This window comes from Oryzias latipes, chromosome 21 (genome assembly GCF_002234675.1).
Source record: "Oryzias latipes chromosome 21, ASM223467v1".
In the NCBI taxonomy this organism is placed as follows: Eukaryota; Metazoa; Chordata; class Actinopteri; order Beloniformes; family Adrianichthyidae; genus Oryzias; species Oryzias latipes.
In genome coordinates, this window is record NC_019879.2 from 19410959 (window position 1) to 19428460 (window position 17502).

Sequence of the window (17502 nt, forward strand, 5' to 3'; positions counted from 1 at the left end):
GGCCTAATTGACCAATGACGGGACGTTTTAGTTGCTTTCGGATGCGTCGACGGGTCTGATTGGCTCTGTCTGCACCACGTGGTCAGCGTGACTCGCTTCCCTAGAGACCAAAACTGGCAGACCCACGCTAAATTTTCACAAACACATCTGAAGAGTTTGCGATCAAATTTGTGTTAAAATAATGGCAGGCATCGTCATTATTGAGCGTGGTCACGACCTCAGTTGTGAGAAGACGATAAAAAACAAATTGAAGTGGTCTTGGCTGGAAAAAAAAGATTTTTAAGGTAGTGTAGGTCAAATACTTTTTTGTGTAAAATAATCTCAAAACCACATTTTGAAATAATTTCAATTTTAGTTTTGAGTTTCAGTTTTTATTTTGAATACATTTCTCTAATTTATTTGTATTTCCTAATTACCCTGATTTAGTTCAGTATAGTTGACATTAATTATAAGTATTTGATGGTTTGGACCCACACTCCCTTAAAAAATAATGTTTACAATGTTTAGTTTAGTTTTTATGTTTGTTTTGATATTTCCCAGATTACTTAGTATTGGTGTTAAAGAATTGATGTATTATGTTATAGAATTATAGTTTAAAGCAGATCCCATATTTTGATGTAGTTATAGTTTGAGAAAACAGTGCAAGTGGATGTTGTACATCAGTCATTTCTAAAGCAGAAATAATGTATAAATAACTGAGGTATTTTCATAGAATATAATAGTTACTGGTGTTCTTTTTTCCATTTGGGGCTTTGATGTTACTATATTTTAGCAATTGTATGTTTTGCAGCTTTAAGGAAAAGCGTAGATTGTAGGATTGTGTTACTTTGAGCAATTTTCCAAATTCTTTTTTGGGACCAGCAAGTCCTTAATGGAGAGTCAAACTAGGGGTTTGAATGACAAATCATGATGCTCCAATTAGTCTTAGTTTCTTGATAAAGAAGTGAATAACTAGTTGCCAGAATGCACCAGAATGCATCTAAGACCACGTATTTTTCCAAAATTTCGCTCTGTGCCCGCCATATCGCTCAAAGAAAAGTTCAGGGATTTTTTCCTTGCCTGACTTTCATCACTGATTAAAAATAAACTGTCATGAATTTTTAAATTTTTTTTATTTATTTATTTACTATAGGGGACAGCGCATATTAATAAACATTTCTGTCAATATGCCAGAGTTAGCCAAAGGGCTATTTTTCATCTGTAGTCCCTGGGTAGATGTTAAAATCACCCTAAAAGTTGATTTGAAAAATTTGAGACATGAGTATGAAAATAAGGTATAACATACATGTATGCATTTCACAACCATTTTCTCTTAAACGTAAAAAACAACCAAGAAACAAATACTTTTTGTGGCTGTATGTGTTAGAAGTCTGAACTCTGTCTTCCCCTCTCGTCACCGGGAGCAATCTCCAGAGTGCTGAAAGCACTTCATCTCCCATCAAACCCAGCGTGCACTTCCTGCTTGCCAAACACCAGACTCTCATTCACTCAATCAACCACAATATACTTAAGCACTGCACTGAGCTGAGCTGAGAATTGTTTGTGCCACTTTGCCTTCATTACTGACCGTTATGTCTAGGCCTGGTCTTCTATCTTCTGACCTCTGACCTCTGATTCTGTTTGCCTGCTGCCTGGCCTGACCCGGCCTGTATTTTGACCATACTGTCTCTCCTCTGATGATCTCATGCCTGCTATTGACCCCTGCCTGCCTGACCCTGATTTGGCTTTGTGGACTTTTTCTGTCCCCAAATAAATCTGAAGACAAAAAAAAATGTGTAATTCAAATAATTTTAAATAAAAAAGACATTGTTATCAAGTGCTTGTCTGCATTTCTTTTGGATTTTCTACAGGGATTTGAAGAAAATAAATTAAGATTTAAAAAGTTGATTGTATTTTGTCTACTTGTAATACAGAAAAACTGTGATGCCTGAAATCCAAAACAAACATGTTTAAAAAGGACACCTTTAATCTAAACTGATGTTTGTGACTAATGACAAAAAAATAGTGTTTTTAATGTCAGCTGTCAATCTAATTAAACCAGCTGTTGAGTCTTTGTCTAAAACAACTGCAGATATATTTATTTCATTGTGAAAAATAATGCAACAAAGGCTGCAAAATCTGGGATTTGGTGGAGTGTTTTGTTTTGCTCATGTTTAATCACTGTGGATCTGTTAAAGTTCACTGAGCACTGTAAACCTGAACAGTACAATGAGCTCAAAAGTTTTATAATCATAGAACTCAAAAGTAGCAACCAAGTCAAGTCAGCTTAAAACCTATAAACTGATTTATCTTTGACTTCAGTCATATCTTTATTGGACTAAAACATTTTGAGTAAATAAAACCTTGGTGTCAAAACTTATAAGTGAAGAGAAGTGGTTGCGTCATAACGTATGCCCATAAATGTTATGACATGAACTCAGCCACCTACTGAGTAAATTCTTCAAGATGAGGTGGCGCACGGGTAACAGAACACCTTTCTGTGTGGAGTTTGCATGCGTTGGGACTCTGGCTTTCTCCCACTACAGGTCTGGCAGCCCTATGACCCTGAAAGGATTGTGTTTGAGTAAACAGTTCTAGTTTAAACTTAGTTAAAGTGTTAAGTGTCAACTTAAACATTCTAAGTTGTGATTAACTTATTATTTTTAAGTAAGATAACTTGAAAAAATATTATGTAATCAGTTTCCTCATACATTTTGAGTTCACTGAACCTATTTGGGTTTATAGTGAGTGAATATTGAAGGGTGAAAGATGGATCTTATAAAAGTCGTCACATAAACTTATTTATAAGGATGAAACTGGGCATGAGCCAGTCCCTTCTGAGGTCAGGCCTGAAGCTCAGATCAAGCATCCATCAGAGCTATAATACCTGCTTATACATCATTACAATTTGGTATAAATGATTGGAATTCAAATTGATTGGATGTGGGGGGGAAAAACAATGATTATTTTGCTGTTTAGCTTTTGAAAATTGTTAGTAATGATAAATGGCATATGCTGGCATTCCAGTAGTCCTTTTCCACCTTCCTTTAAGGCCCAGGGTGCTTTTTAGTCACAGTCCCATTCACCCATGCACAAACACATTCACACACTGATGGTGGCTCTGCTGCCATACACGGCACAAACCTGTAACCATCAGGAGCTGCGTGGGATTCAGTGCAGATGGATGCTTGACACATGAGTGGGCAAGGCACGAACTGAACTTGCAATCTTCCAATCAGAGATCGACAGCTCTACCTCTGCATCACGGCCACCCCTGTAATGTCGTGAGCAGCAGAACAAGTTATTTTTAAGTATGATGAAAAGGATGAGTCTTTATAAGACTGTCTTATAACAGTTGTTTACTTTCAAAGTGCTCAAGGTTGTGGTCTGAAATGAAATAAAGGAATAAATGTAATGTTCAATTCCCAAAAAAATGGTGGGGTGTATCTGGAGTTGAAAATCTAAATAAAAATTAACTTGAAGTAAAAGAAACAAATAGATTCCCTTACTGCATACTGCTTATTGTAGTTTGTGTTTGGGAACATTGGTCAGACAGTTGTAAAAAGTTGTCAAATAGTCAATTATAGCCAGCCAAACAGAAACAGAGGTTTCTGTGTCAGTGCATGTGAATGCCCATGAGTGCGGACAGGAAGTGGTGGTGGCTGGTTTGAGCTTGGTGGCAGGAAAGAATGGTAACTATGCTGTTGCTGAGAAAGCGGCTGGTCACAGCACAAGCTTTGGGTTTTGGAACACGGCACAGCCTGAAACCACATCCCATCATTACGCCTTTCATCCCTGCATACCTGGTGCATCTGTGTCAGTATTCATTCACAGTTAAAGAACGTGTATATCCACTTTGCCTTCATACACTTTTTCCTCTTAGATGTTTTGACTGCATCCTTTTTTTTCATGCAACCCACAATCCACAATACCTCAACACCCCATTGCATACCCATTGGCATTACACATAATGCAAATGGACGAAATTCTCTCCCCAACTGTTTCTATAAACATTAACCATTGGACAACAACGTGACCTCAGGAATAAAGTCATCTTTATTCTCTGTTTACTGGTTAGAGGCACACCAAGTTTTTTTCTTCAAACAGATCTGAGACCACCAGCAATGTAAAAAGGTTGAAAAGCACCACAAAACTCAAAATGTATGAAACCTGTGTAGCTTTTATTCCCATTTTGCAGCTGCTATTTTATTAGGCAAAATTCTGACTTGTGTTTATGAATTATTTTCACGTTTGCAGCTCAAAATATGCAAAAGGTTACATTGGTCTGTTTTAATTTTACCAATTCTTTTTGAGAACGGAAGCTGTGAACTTCGCAAGCTCCCAAACACGAGTTCACTCAGCACTGACCTTTGGGGTTTTGTGTAGCACAGAAGCAGTGCTGATCACAGCCACACCAGCAGATGTCAGCCTTTCTGCATGAAACAGCTCCTCTTGAAAACAGAAACAGCAACACCTCTGTGTTTCATGGAGTTTTGTGGAAAGCAAAAGTTTAAAAAGACTGTGGTTGAACTTGAAAAGGAATAGTGCACATATCATCATGCATTACTATACCGTCTTGAGGAGTTGTTTTGTTTTCTTGTCAATGATTTAATCTTAACATACCAGTCATCCACAGGTGACTTTATTGTAACTCAGACATCAATTACTGGCTGATTGTTCGGTTCAAACATTAATGCTGTCTCTTTTTATCTAATAATGTTTTGCAGGTATGAGCAATAGGACAAATATATTCATCACACTGCAACTTATGTTCCTATGAAACCAAAAACGGATGTCAGTGAAAATGCAGAAGTGAGAATCCATTGTATAAAATGAAATGACAGTAATGTCAGCTTAATTATTACCTGTAAGGAAGAAAGCACTGCTTTATTGACCTCATCTTCCTTGTAATGTGTTCAGAGAAAGAGGAATTGAGAGACTGGGGGTGAGGAAACGGTTAGTATGTTGTTGACAGAGGAGATGAAAGCAGAAAGGATAAGAAAAACAAATTGAAGATGACAACAACCAAATTAAAAAAGTCGGATATTAGAAATTGTGCCATCATTTTGTCTCGGTTTAATTTGCTGTCAATTGTTTAGTTTCTCTTCCCAGGTACACAATAAAAAATATTCCAATTACTTTTTTAAAACAGGGTTTGTTCGTTTTTTCCTTCATTGCTCACAATGCATATACATGCTGACTGTTTAGTTATGTCATCGCAAATAATACACCAATATAAATAATAATAAACCAATATGAATTCAATTTTCTTTGTACTCTTGCCTTGTACTGTGCTTTCCTTGTACTGTGCTGAAATTTGGAAATGTTGGCATAGCAGGTTTGAATAACAGCAGTAAGAATTCCAAAGGAAGCCAGTAATAAATGTGAAACAGTGTCAACAACCAGCTGCAACACATACATAAATCCTAATTGGGACTTGTTTATCAACCCTTCTCACCCCTTGGGGAATGGATGCTGAACAACTGACTCTGGATCAGTTTAAACTTTAACTTCTATAGTATGCAAAAAATATAAGCAAGACAACATGATTTGTGCTGTGCCTTTCAAACCCACAGGGAATTTAAAAAGGACTTTAGAGAATCTAAAGAAAAAAAAAACAGAAACATGGTCTAACTTTTTTTTGCCAAATACAGCATTATTTTGTTGCAATTTAGACACCAATTAGGAGCTAGTTGTAAATAGGTTGATTTTTATCTGAAAGTGTTGAGGAGGAATCCAGGAGTTCACAGCAGGTAAATGTAAAAGGTTTATGTAAAGAGACAGATGAGTGAAGTTACTAGTTTTTATGGCTGAAAATTACATTGACCACACAAGTGTAAACAAAAGAACAAAAAACAAAATCGATGTTTTTATGCTTTTTTCATAAAGAACTAACAGAAAAGTTGTTAAATCAATTGAAGCTTGGTCTAATATGAAACTTTAGACAACAGTTTTATTTATTTTTTTGCATTTTATTATGTTATTATTATTATTATTTTGTCTTTCAACCTGCTGGCAAGTTCAATATCCTGTTAGTATTCTACTCAAGTTAATTTGCACCAGTAATGGGATGTCTTGTATTGTGTGTTCTGAATAAGATTTGTCCAAAAAAATTGGTCAGAGATACGTTTTTTTTAATTTAATTTACTTTAATTTAATTTAATTTAATTTAATTTCATTTCATTTAATTTCATTTCATTTCATTTCATTTCATTTCATTTAATTGCCCATAGTTTCTCAATCACCGGTAAAGATTTTTTAAAAATCTGTTTTTAAATGCCAAGCTCCCACTCAAATGCGCATGCGCGTGGTGGAGGCTTCATTGCATTGCTCTGCCAGCTCAGCTGACAGCAGCGAGGCGGTCAGATGATCATGGCAGACTCTGGAAGTAGCGAAGAAGTAGCCGTGATTGGCAACACCGACATTACTTCAACGGAGTCAGAGAACAACATCATAAACACGGTCGTACTTTTGGTTATTTCCTGCATCAGACAAGTTTGCAATTGGAAGGAGCCTTTCTGTCGTAAAAAACTTCCAAATACGGCCTAAAGTTAGCTAGTTGTACCATAATTTAGCATTCAGAGAGTTTACCTAAGAAAGCACTGTTTCAGTTTTATGTTATTGTTACGAATTTAACTGAACTATTTGTCTCGGCTTCCTGGACTGTAAAGTGAAAGTCGCAAAATACGAAAGTGATCTTTTTGCGTAACTTTACTTTGAACTTCAACAACTATAAGTTACTGCTTAGGTTAGCTTTCTTGATAGCTAGTCGGAACTTAATGGACTACTCTAATGTCTTCTACATTGCAAATAAGCGTTTTCTTAAACCGGAGCGTAACTTCTGAGTTCTATAGCAAAACAAGCAATACTGTACTGAATGTCAATGTGTGAAGTATCGATGTGATGTGAAAAACATTTGTCTGATTTTGTCCGAGTGCATAAAACGGGGAAAGGCGTGTCTGTCTGTAAGCAAAGCTGCGTTAAACGCCCTCAATGAAAATCTTGGTTTTGGCGTTTTTATCGTGTCCTCATAGCGTGAATCTCAGGATGAAGTTATTTATATAAATAATAGATCCATGTACGTTTTTGTTTTCCTCGTCTGAGCTGACATCTGGCTCAAAGCTGGATAGCTCCAATATTGCTCACCATTTTTGTTGCACCAGTAGTAATGTTAAGTTTGGGGTTGTGAGGGGCTGTAAGCTAGCAGGAGTTCATGTAAACAAATAGATGAGGGGAAATGAGGGCAGGCCTACAGTCCCACCCACAACCCAGAGGCAAAGTTCGGATAAATTACTGCCGCTCTTCAGAAACTACGTCTTCAAATCGAATCAGATTATTTTTCGCCCAAATACAGGTTTCATGTATATTTACAAACTCACGGCACCATTTCACTTTTAATTTGACATGAATTGATCAACTTTGTTTCTGAAAAACAGTCAAAAATTGAATTTGTTATTGCTATTATTGAATATCCAGAGTTAAAAAGGGGAAAAAAAAGCAGTTTGTTGGTTTAAAAGTTAAGTTTGATTCATGTCTTATGGGTTGAACACTTTTTTTTTTTTTTTTAAATGCTGCACATTTTGGACTAGTGGGCTTATATTTGTTTTCTTTTGTCTCGGGTTTGTAGATGGTGGAGAGAGGAACATCTCTGCTAAAGAAAATGGAGATAAATGTGGCCGAGGCTGAAAAGAGAACAGGGAAGAACACCGTCAATATGCAGGAAACCTACACAGTCTACCTCATAGAAATACGGTAGGAGGCCATCGATTCACTGTCATTGCAGATCGCAGATGTAATATATATCCAGTGCTGCATATCAACGTTACTTTGTGCTCATTGGCTTTCCGGTAGGTCTGACATTGTGGGGGAATAAAGAAATACTGCTTTTCATAGACTTGTGTTTGTTGACATTGTAATATTATCTTCAAGAAGACTGTACAATGTAGATGTGATATTTTTGGTGTGTATTTGTAATTTTAGGCTGTTTGGCACAGTCCAACTGTCGTAAAAAGATAATCTTAATAACTATGATGATTATATATTTTTAAATCAAAAAGAAAAATACAGGCTGGTCATTAAAAATGCAAATTGTGTTTCCTCAATGTGTATATAATGCCCACCTAGTCTGTTTGACTGAAAAATTGGGATTCTGTGCTGCTTAATCGAATCTTTTTAATTAATACATGTCTTCAATTTTCTTTTGGTAGTGCATCTTTGCAAGCACAAAAAACGAAAAGAAAATAGAGTAAAACATGTTAACTATGATCTTTTTTTATTCAGTGCAATAATATCAAGTCAAAAATCAGCTGTGAAAGTAAAAAAAAATAAATAAAATCAATGACTTCCTGTTTTATAGCTTCACACAATTGTTAGATTAAACTTTATCTTACAGTTTGATACATTTTTAAAGACTTAAAACAGAATTATTTCCCTAAATCCATGATCCTCTGAGTCCCAGGGAGTGTCACCTGTAAAACGAGTGCACATTTACATGACCATGTTTCCTACATTTAAATATGTCAAACACATCTAGACAGTGTTTGGTACACAAACATTATGCTGGTAAATTCAATAGTGCATTCAGAAATTCCCCAGCATCCAGCTCTATTCATGTTTGTCTTGCATCATTTTTTCCCCATTAAGTTTAATACTTGGCTCTGCAGATATTTTTACATGAATTCTCACATCAAAGTCTGATAAATATAGCTATTAGAATAAATAATGGTAAACAGCATGTTGTTCCCACACAACCATACTTCTATTCAGCTGTGTTATAACATGTATGCAAATCCTATCTCTGTGAACAGAGTTTTCTAGTTATGCTGCTGTTGCAGTCTCTGGCTTGATAATCTAGACTTTTATTGTGAAAAAATACTTTTTGGATCATTTGCAAGAAGCAGAAAACAGACATCTCTATGTGTGTGTAGATATTAAAAAAAAATCATTGTTTTCTTGTGTTTCCTTAGTTTCTGTGCATAAAATCCATAAAATGCCTAAATTTTAAATATGTATTTCTAAGGTTTGAAAAGCAATAAAAGTTTGAAATAAGTACTTAAGATTGTTGAAAAAAAAAACCTTTTTTGTGTTTTTGTTTAATCTAAATTTACCACTAAATCACATAGTTTCTAATCCGTGGTAGTTCTCTTTTACCAAAATTCCTTAAAAAAAACGGCTTTGTGATTAAATATTGGACACATCTATTAAGAGTGATATATAATTGGACACAGTTACAGTAGGTAGCTGGAAGAACTTTCAAATGGACCTTTGGAATATGTGAGTTTGACTTAAAAAGACCTGTTCAAGCCCTGATTAAAAAATAAATAAAATAAAAGAACATTTGTTTTTCTGTCCATGCGCCCAAACGCAGACCAGCTGAATCTGTCACAGAAGGAGGTACACCAGCTGCACCTGACACTCTGTGGAGACGCTACAGTGAGTTTGAGCTGCTCAGAACTTACCTCCTGGTCACTTACCCCTTTATTATTATCCCCCCACTGCCAGAGAAAAGGGTGAGTAAGCCATGTTCATAGATTCAAATAAAAATGGGATTGTTCGCTCCTAAAACAAAAACGTCCTGTCTAAAAATGTCTTTGATTTGATGTCTCACTCAGGCTGAATTTGTGTGGCACAAGCTTTCAGCCGACAACCTGGACCCAGACTTTGTCGAGCGGCGCAGAGTTGGTCTGGAAAACTTCCTGCTGCGTGTTGCATCACATCATGTTCTCTCCAATGACAAAATTTTCTTCCTTTTTCTCACGGAGGTTTGTAGGCAAAGCCCAAAGAAACCAGCCTGGGATGGTCAGAAGAAAAGAAAAAAAAAACTTTACCAAGCAGTACATCAACAGCTAAACGTTTTAAAACATAGAGATGTGCTTTTAAAATGGATCATTTTATCTGTTGAAATTAAAAGTTTATGTGTATCATTGAGGATTTTGCTTGGAAAAGATTTAGGAGGTTTTAATTGTAAGACTACAGTTGCTACTATGATGCTGGGAGTTTTCCTCTTGAGAGGCAAAGATGCTTGAGTTCACAATAACCCAGGATTACACTGACATTTTGACTAATATGTGAAATACATCTACTGTTGTTCGCTTTTGATACTTTTGGTTAGACAGGAGCTCAAAACAGCATCACAATCTTTTGAAAAACTGGATCTCTCTTCAAAAATTGTGAAACTGTCTCAAGGTTACTGGAGTTTTCTTGGAAACTAAATGAGCCGAATGTCCACCAAAGCACAATGAATTAGGAAGAATAAGCCACAACAGACAGTAATCCTGTAGACTTTTGGAAAACGTCTGTTTTCTCATTTGCTAACTGGCATGCTTTGACAATGTTTTATGTTGATATTAGGATAATAAATCATAATTTACATCATTCTTTTCTTTCTTTTTTTTGTAAAATTACTTCAGGAAAAAGGATGGAGGGAGGCGGTTTTGGATACTGGTTTCCAAGATAAGGTATGGAAGCGATTGTTTATGCCTATCATCTAAAAACAATAGTTCCTAATTTATCTGCAATTTCTATCTAAATTGTTTTCGATCTCTTCATATTAACATTCCCATAAAACACTGCACCAGGCTTCATTGTTCAAATCACAGCTCCAGTGATGTAATTACTCTTTCTTTCCACTAGGTGGACTCCAGACTCAAGTCAGTGAGTGCTATGCTGAGAGTCAAAAACCCAGACAAGTAGGTATTTCAGCTTCAGAACATTTTATATGACCACTAAAAACAATCAAAGTTGCTAGTTTTACTACTGCGGCTCACAAAATAGCGCAGAAATTGCTCATTTGTGGGGGAAGAAATTATTATTGACATTTGTGTTGCTTTACAGGCGATTCACAGCACTCAAACAGTACAGTGACGAGTTGAACACGGTTGTTTCTCAGCTACTCAGGGTTAGAGCGGTAAGTGTGAGCATGTACGAACACGCTGCCACTTTCAACATCTTTCCGTGTTGGGCCACCACAAGGGGTTTAGGAGTAATTTGTCAGCTGTCATAATGTCAATTATAAAGAAGAAAAACCCTTTTTAGTCTTTTGTTTTATTTATTTGTTAAGTCTTTGGTTGGTCGTCTTTTTTTGTGGCTATGATGATTTAAAACATACCTGTAACCCATTTGGTGTGAGGAAACCCTTTAACTTCCTCTGTCAGTTTTATTGTTCGATAAATGAATAAAGTCTTAAAAAAACCACTTGCCTTTTTTTTAAGAAAACACCTTTCATTGTTATTCCAGCGTGTTGCAGACAGACTGTATGGTGTTTACAAGGTCCATGGGAACTACGGCAGAGTTTTCAGGTGCGAATTGCTTGCTGAACAGACATTATTCTGTCACTGCGGAGGGAAAATAGAAAAGGAGATGTGTTTTCATCCCTACAGTGAGTGGAGTGCTATTGAAAGAGAGATGGGAGATGGGCTGCAGAGTGCAGGCCATCACATGGACACGTGAGTGGGGAAATGTTAATGCTGAATTATTCAACCGCTGTACCTGAAGCCTTTGAGCCTTTCCAATACAACATTATGGACAATGGTTTACCTACAAGCTTGTTTTTGCTTTCCTGTTTGCAGGTATGCTGCTTCAATCGATGACATTCTGGAAGAAGAGGAGCACTATGCGGACCAGCTGAAAGAATATCTCTTTTACACTGATGCAGTCAGGTAAATGATGTGTCAGGCTTTAATTCAATAGGTGTGTTTGCTTCAAGTTTGGGTCTTAAACTGGGTTTTTATAGGTTGGAGCCTATGAACAAAAGTGTGGTGTTTGTTCTACCAGAGGTTTAATACATTTTTGATATTCTATATTATTTTTAATGAAGCTGTGAAGTTTAATGTGCTAACTGAACGTTAAATAATTCCAGTATTTTTTTTTTTTTTTATTCAGTCCCACTTGCTTTAAATAAGTAGCCACCTGTGTTTTATGAAAACACTACAGTGTATAACACAAAAATTTTATGAATTTAGCTGTTTATTTATCAGCAGTGACTATTAATTCACTGGTTAAAAATTTCTACTATCTACTCTTTAAAAAAATTACTTGATTTTTCGGAAACTTTTTTTTTTTTTTTTTCAAATTAAAACTTTTTTGGCGTCATATTTATTTATTTTACACACCAAACAGTATTAACACTTTTAGATGCCGTTTTAAGATGTTTGAATCTGTGTTTTTAAGGTCAGTCTGTAAGAAACACGAGTTGATGCAGTATGAGCTGGAGATGGCATCTCAGGACCTTGCTTACAAGAAACAGCAGAAGGAGGAGCTGGTGACTGGGGTAACAGAGCATCTCCGGCACATTCTGTGTGACTCTAACACCGTCTTCATACTTTTGCATGAAAGCAGGGACTCGGCCTATTAACGGCATCGACCTCTGCAGTCTAAACCGTATTTTAAAAAGCAGCTTTTAAACATTTTATCTTTGCAACTGGGATTTGTTTTTAGCTTGTTTAGCTTCTGTTCAGAACTACCTGTTTATGAACTGGTTCTAACTGTAAGTTGATTTTTAATCTTTTCTTACAGTCTATGAAAGACAGCAAATTGTGTTTGGACTCGCTTTAATATCAAGTTTAGTTCTTTTGTTAAATGTCTTTGTGTTTTTTAACCTGGTCAGTTATGACTGCCTTACAGGCTTTTATGCACAAAGCATTTTTTTTTAGTGGAAAGCAAAATTAATTCAGAATAAGTAATTAAACGGCAAACTATTGAATTCTGCCTTAAGCTGGCCAAAAACATAGGTGTTGCACAGAAATAGAGCATGTTTTTGTCAAACCGTAGCAATGCAGTATTTGGCAGGACAACTTTTTATTTTTATTTTTTTTTAGAACTTATGTTTTATTCAAATTTTTGCAACAGAGCATTACACACAGTTGTCTCCATGGTTTCCACAATAATCAACCTGAATACAGTGGGTCCATTCGAACGAGGATACACACAGGAAGTTGAATTACTATAAGACTCTTCACCTTAAACAGAAATATAAAATCTAAACAGCATTTGACTAGCTAGAGGTATTATCAAGCTGATGACAGTATCAATGATTTTCCTGGGCCCCATCTTACATTAAAGTTTTGCATTTGATGTCTTAAAAGAAAAGTTAGTCTTTCCATTTGAAAGACTTTTCTCACTTTCTGAATCCAGATATCTAGGGTAGGTGGCTAACTTGTTATTTTTAAACTTTTTTTTGAGAGATCAAATGAAAGGAACGAAGCTCATTTGCGTGTTTGTGTGTGTGTGCAGACGGTACGGGTCTTCTCTCTGAAGGGAATGACCAGTAAATTGTTTGGCTCGGAGACCCAGGAACAGAGGGAGAGCAGGCTATCTGCCATAGAACAGAGCATCGAAGAGGGGGTGGAAGCAGTGATGGAGAAGAACACCGAGTGCCGGTAGGTTTAACAGTCAGACCTTAACGGATTCAACTAACACTGGCTTTACAAAATACATAAACTTCATTCATAAGAAAGGAGGAACTAGAAAAAAAGGCAGTTTAGATCAGACAAATAGTGTTTTGTTTTTTTTTAGTTTTTCTGCAGTCAATACCATTGTCTTCTGTGAAAGATGTCTACCGATGCCTTGTTTTTTGGTCTTCTGGTCATCAGAGATTTTGTAAGTGCTGCATGGGAGGACATTGAACGCTTCAAGGAGCAGAAAGACAAAGATTTGCGTGAAGCACTAATCAGTTACGCAATAATGCAGATCAGCATGTGTAAGAAGGTGTGGCCTTCCACTCTTTTCCGCACATCTTTTTGTTTTCAATACAAACATTGACTTGTACTCATGTTTTGTAATCACATTTTTAATCAATGGTTTCAGGGAATCCAAGTGTGGTCCAACGCCAAGGATTGTTTCAATAAAATGTGAGCTGCTTCAGACTCCGGTCACACTCTCCACCCAGGCGCCGTCTGAGGTTGCACAGATGGGGACCATGTACATGTACATTAATTTCCTTTTTTTTTTTGTGCTATAATTTTGCAAGAACGTTCTAGGAGCCCAAATACTGCCTCTGCTTTTCCTGCAACTCTTGTGATGATAATTCTGTCGATTTCTCTCTGTCTTTTCATCGTGCACAAACATGCTTGGATACACAACATTACAAATTCAATGCAGAATTTAATGAATTTAATTGCCTTTTAAATTCAAGTGTCTTAACCTTTTTATAACTCTTTTTCTTTTTTTTTTTTTTTTGCTGTTGTGAATTTGGTACTGAAAATCTAAAATGTCCATGTTTGGTACAAAATTGACAGCACGAAAGAAAAGTTAAGTCCTGATAGTTTCTGGTAAGCTGTAAGCTGTCAAATCTAGTCTTGAGAAGAAGCTGCACTAACTCATTTTGTACCGTTTTGTATCTGAAAATAAAACTAATTGTTATTTGCAAATTTTTGCTAAACGAGAACTTAAAGAAGAATGTTGGAGGAGAATGCATATAAAAGAATGGAGAATGCTTATGTTTGGGCTCATTTGAAGTCCACTCAGACATTTTGAAGCTGTAAGATTGATGTCAGTGGATTTAAGGTCTCAGAAAAATGGCTGAACTCTTGTTTTAGCTAAATAATTTAAGCTAGAAAACTCAGAGCTCTTTTCCTAAATAGAATGTTTAAAAAAACAAAGACACTTCATGTAAATGTATTATTTTTTTTCTTTGTCATATTTGCGTTGTATTGTACTACACTAATAATTAATAGCTGACCAATATGTTGATCACCAAGTGCATTTTTAATGGTACTAATCAAAAGGGAGCAAGCAGGGCTAATGATCTTTCTTTGGTTAAAGTATTGGATTTGAACATGCACTCAGTCTATAGGGAGGCCCGTAGTTCTGCATCTTTACAGCTGAATTTATGGCCTTTTTTTTGGTAAACTGATGACGCTTTGCTGCCTTTGTCAGGATGCCTCACCATTGGGGCTCTGCTGACTAAACGGCCTTTCCTGACGCATTTTTCTATTTGTCTTACAGAAAACTTCTTTTAAACAAAGTTTGTTGCCAAATGAATCTGACATCTGAATGTTGTGCTCAGCCAAACTAATGTCGTCTTTTACAGAATTAACAACAAAACTGAAATCCATGTTTTTTTCTAGTAAAAACATCAAATGTAATTATGCTGCCTGAACTCTAATAAACATTTTTGATGAAGCATTCTCAGGTTTTGTAGCAGTTACGTTTGTTTCAGATGAAACTAGATGCCGGGTTTCATGCCATATTCTCAGTCTTTGTCTTTCACCACCCTGTGTTTGTTTTAAATGTTAGGAGATGGCAGCTTTAGCCGAACAAAGTCGAAAGGTCGGGCTTTTGTACTTTGTCTGTGTCGAGCACGACACAGCCTTAAGCTCAATGTTTGGCTTTGCTTTGTGACACCTGTGGGAAAAGGAAAATCCCATGGGTGTGTCTAGTTGTTTACATATAGGTCAAGACTTGTATTACAAAGGTAAATCTGCATTTCTTCCTCTGTCACGGGGAATGCAAACAGCTGTTTGCTCCTTTTCCTGAACTGTGATACCATTTTAGGTGTAGGAAGTGTGAGGTGAGGCCTAAAAGAAACTACTGAAAAGATGTATCAGGGTTGTGGGAAATAAAAAGATTTGTAGCAATAATTTCTCACTAATTATACATTCTGGACTGGAAGTTTGGTATATAACTTAAGTGATAAAAACATTTTCATTGAGCTAATTGGAGGGCAGCATTACCACACGACAAATAGCTGGACAGATATTTTCACCTAAGAAATAAGATTTGAAGTGCCAGCTTTTTGATGGACATGTAATTACTCCCAGCTTATTAATTTCTCTAATGAGTTCCAAGTCACTCTCTTGGATAGTAAGGTCATCCGGAAAGGAGTCCATGCAGAAAGGGGGGTGGGCTGACAGATGGTCGAAATGGCAGAACTGTCTCATCTGTATTCACAGATTCAACACTCAACTACAAAACTATACAGCAAGACAGAACGAAATCCCTCTGTGGATCATCTACATTTTTGTAAACTATAGCTAAAAGGAAATACTTTGAAAGGATATTTCATGGAAAATGAAGCAAAAATAGTTTGAGACACAGTCACAGCTGTTGAAACAATTGTCCTTTTTTTTTATTCTTTTCTTTAAAATGATAAAATTCTTGACGACAAAATGCATGACTTGTGCCATTAGACGGTCTATGCACCTGTGGAGCTTGGCGGATTTAAGGTTGGAAGAGTCCAAATAAGAAAGGCTGCTTTTAAATCTCAAAACGTCATACTCAAAGGGTTAGAAACAGAACTTCAAAACTAAATAAATAAAGCAGGTGGACGGTTTACCAATGAGAAGATTTAAATTTTAAGCCTTGATCCATCTGGGCAATTGAACAAAGCCCTAAGCATCCTCCATGCATCGTTAATTCCCACGAATACTTTTGCAAGATTGGAAGTTAGCTGGAGCCTATCCCAACAGGGTTTGAGTCCATTGCAGGGCCACACACACACACTCCTACACCACGATTTAGTCATCATCACATGACGCAGACAGAGTGTTGGGGAAAAACCCAACACAAGCACAAGGAAAACATGCAAAGTCCACAGAAAGAACTTAGCTTGGATTCAAGCCAGGATTTTCTCACTATTGGGTGACAGTGCTAACCGCCACAACACCTGCTGCCCCACCCTTACACAACTAAGCAGAATAAAACCTCTGAAACACAGAGGGCTCCCTTTGCTGGTGACAGGTGACAAATGAAATCATCAAATCATAGGTTTGCATACATACAAGCTCTGGAGTTTGATTGTGAATTTATAAAGTTGTTTTCCGATTTAATATCTGATAAATAAAATGCTAAAGCCGTAATGTTACAAAACCCTGTCAGCCAAACGTCCTATGGACATTTTGGGATGTTTGTTGACATGTTGGGACACATTGAAGTTTGCTTGCAGGTTGTAAATTTTCAGGTAAATAACCTCCTTCCTGCCCCACCCTCCCTCCCACACACACACACACACACACACACACACACACACACACACATTTTTAATCCTAATACAATTAGTTCCCGCAAAAATAATCCCACCATTTTCTGAACCTGGAGTACTGTCCTTCAAGTGCAACTATGATTGAAGTTATGGCGTGTAAAGAAACGCTTAATCCTGTATGTGCTGTTTTTTTGATATGTTTACATTCATAGAATTATTTTTTGGAAGTCTTTTTTAGGTTTGGCAGTGATTAAGCTTTAAAGCTGAGTTTCTTTCCGTCATTTTGGTCTTCCCAGTGTTGATTGGACTTCAAAAATTATCCGGAGTTCAGTATATTCTTCCACCACCAGAGGGGGCTTTGGTGACACGCAGTGTTTGGAGGAACTTGTAAACAGCGCCCTCTGTCGGTAGACGTACATTTTAGTGTGTCCCATAGTAAAAATTTAAATCAAAAAAATTATATTCATTTCATTCTTTAAATATAATTAACATTTCCAAAATATTAAATAAATATACACATTTAAGGTCACACATACGATTTTTTTAAATACTGTTAATCGACTAAATACTATTTTTGGGTTTAAATAAATCTCTAATTAATTCTT

General features: G+C 36.5%; 1 protein-coding gene across 1 annotated transcript; it reads left to right on the forward strand.

Moving 5' to 3' along the window:
• The first annotated feature begins 6305 nt into the window (after positions 1–6305).
• On the forward strand, positions 6306–15100 carry snx4 (sorting nexin 4). Its single transcript, XM_004081704.4, has 14 exons — positions 6306–6441; positions 7607–7731; positions 9347–9488; positions 9591–9740; positions 10389–10436; positions 10612–10667; positions 10813–10885; positions 11215–11276; positions 11358–11423; positions 11547–11636; positions 12148–12247; positions 13210–13355; positions 13569–13683; positions 13783–15100. The coding sequence occupies exons 1-14, from the start codon at positions 6346–6348 to the stop codon at positions 13828–13830; spliced, it is 1317 nt and encodes a 438-aa protein (XP_004081752.1). The 5' UTR covers positions 6306–6345; the 3' UTR covers positions 13831–15100.
• Positions 15101–17502: the final 2402 nt, after the last annotated feature.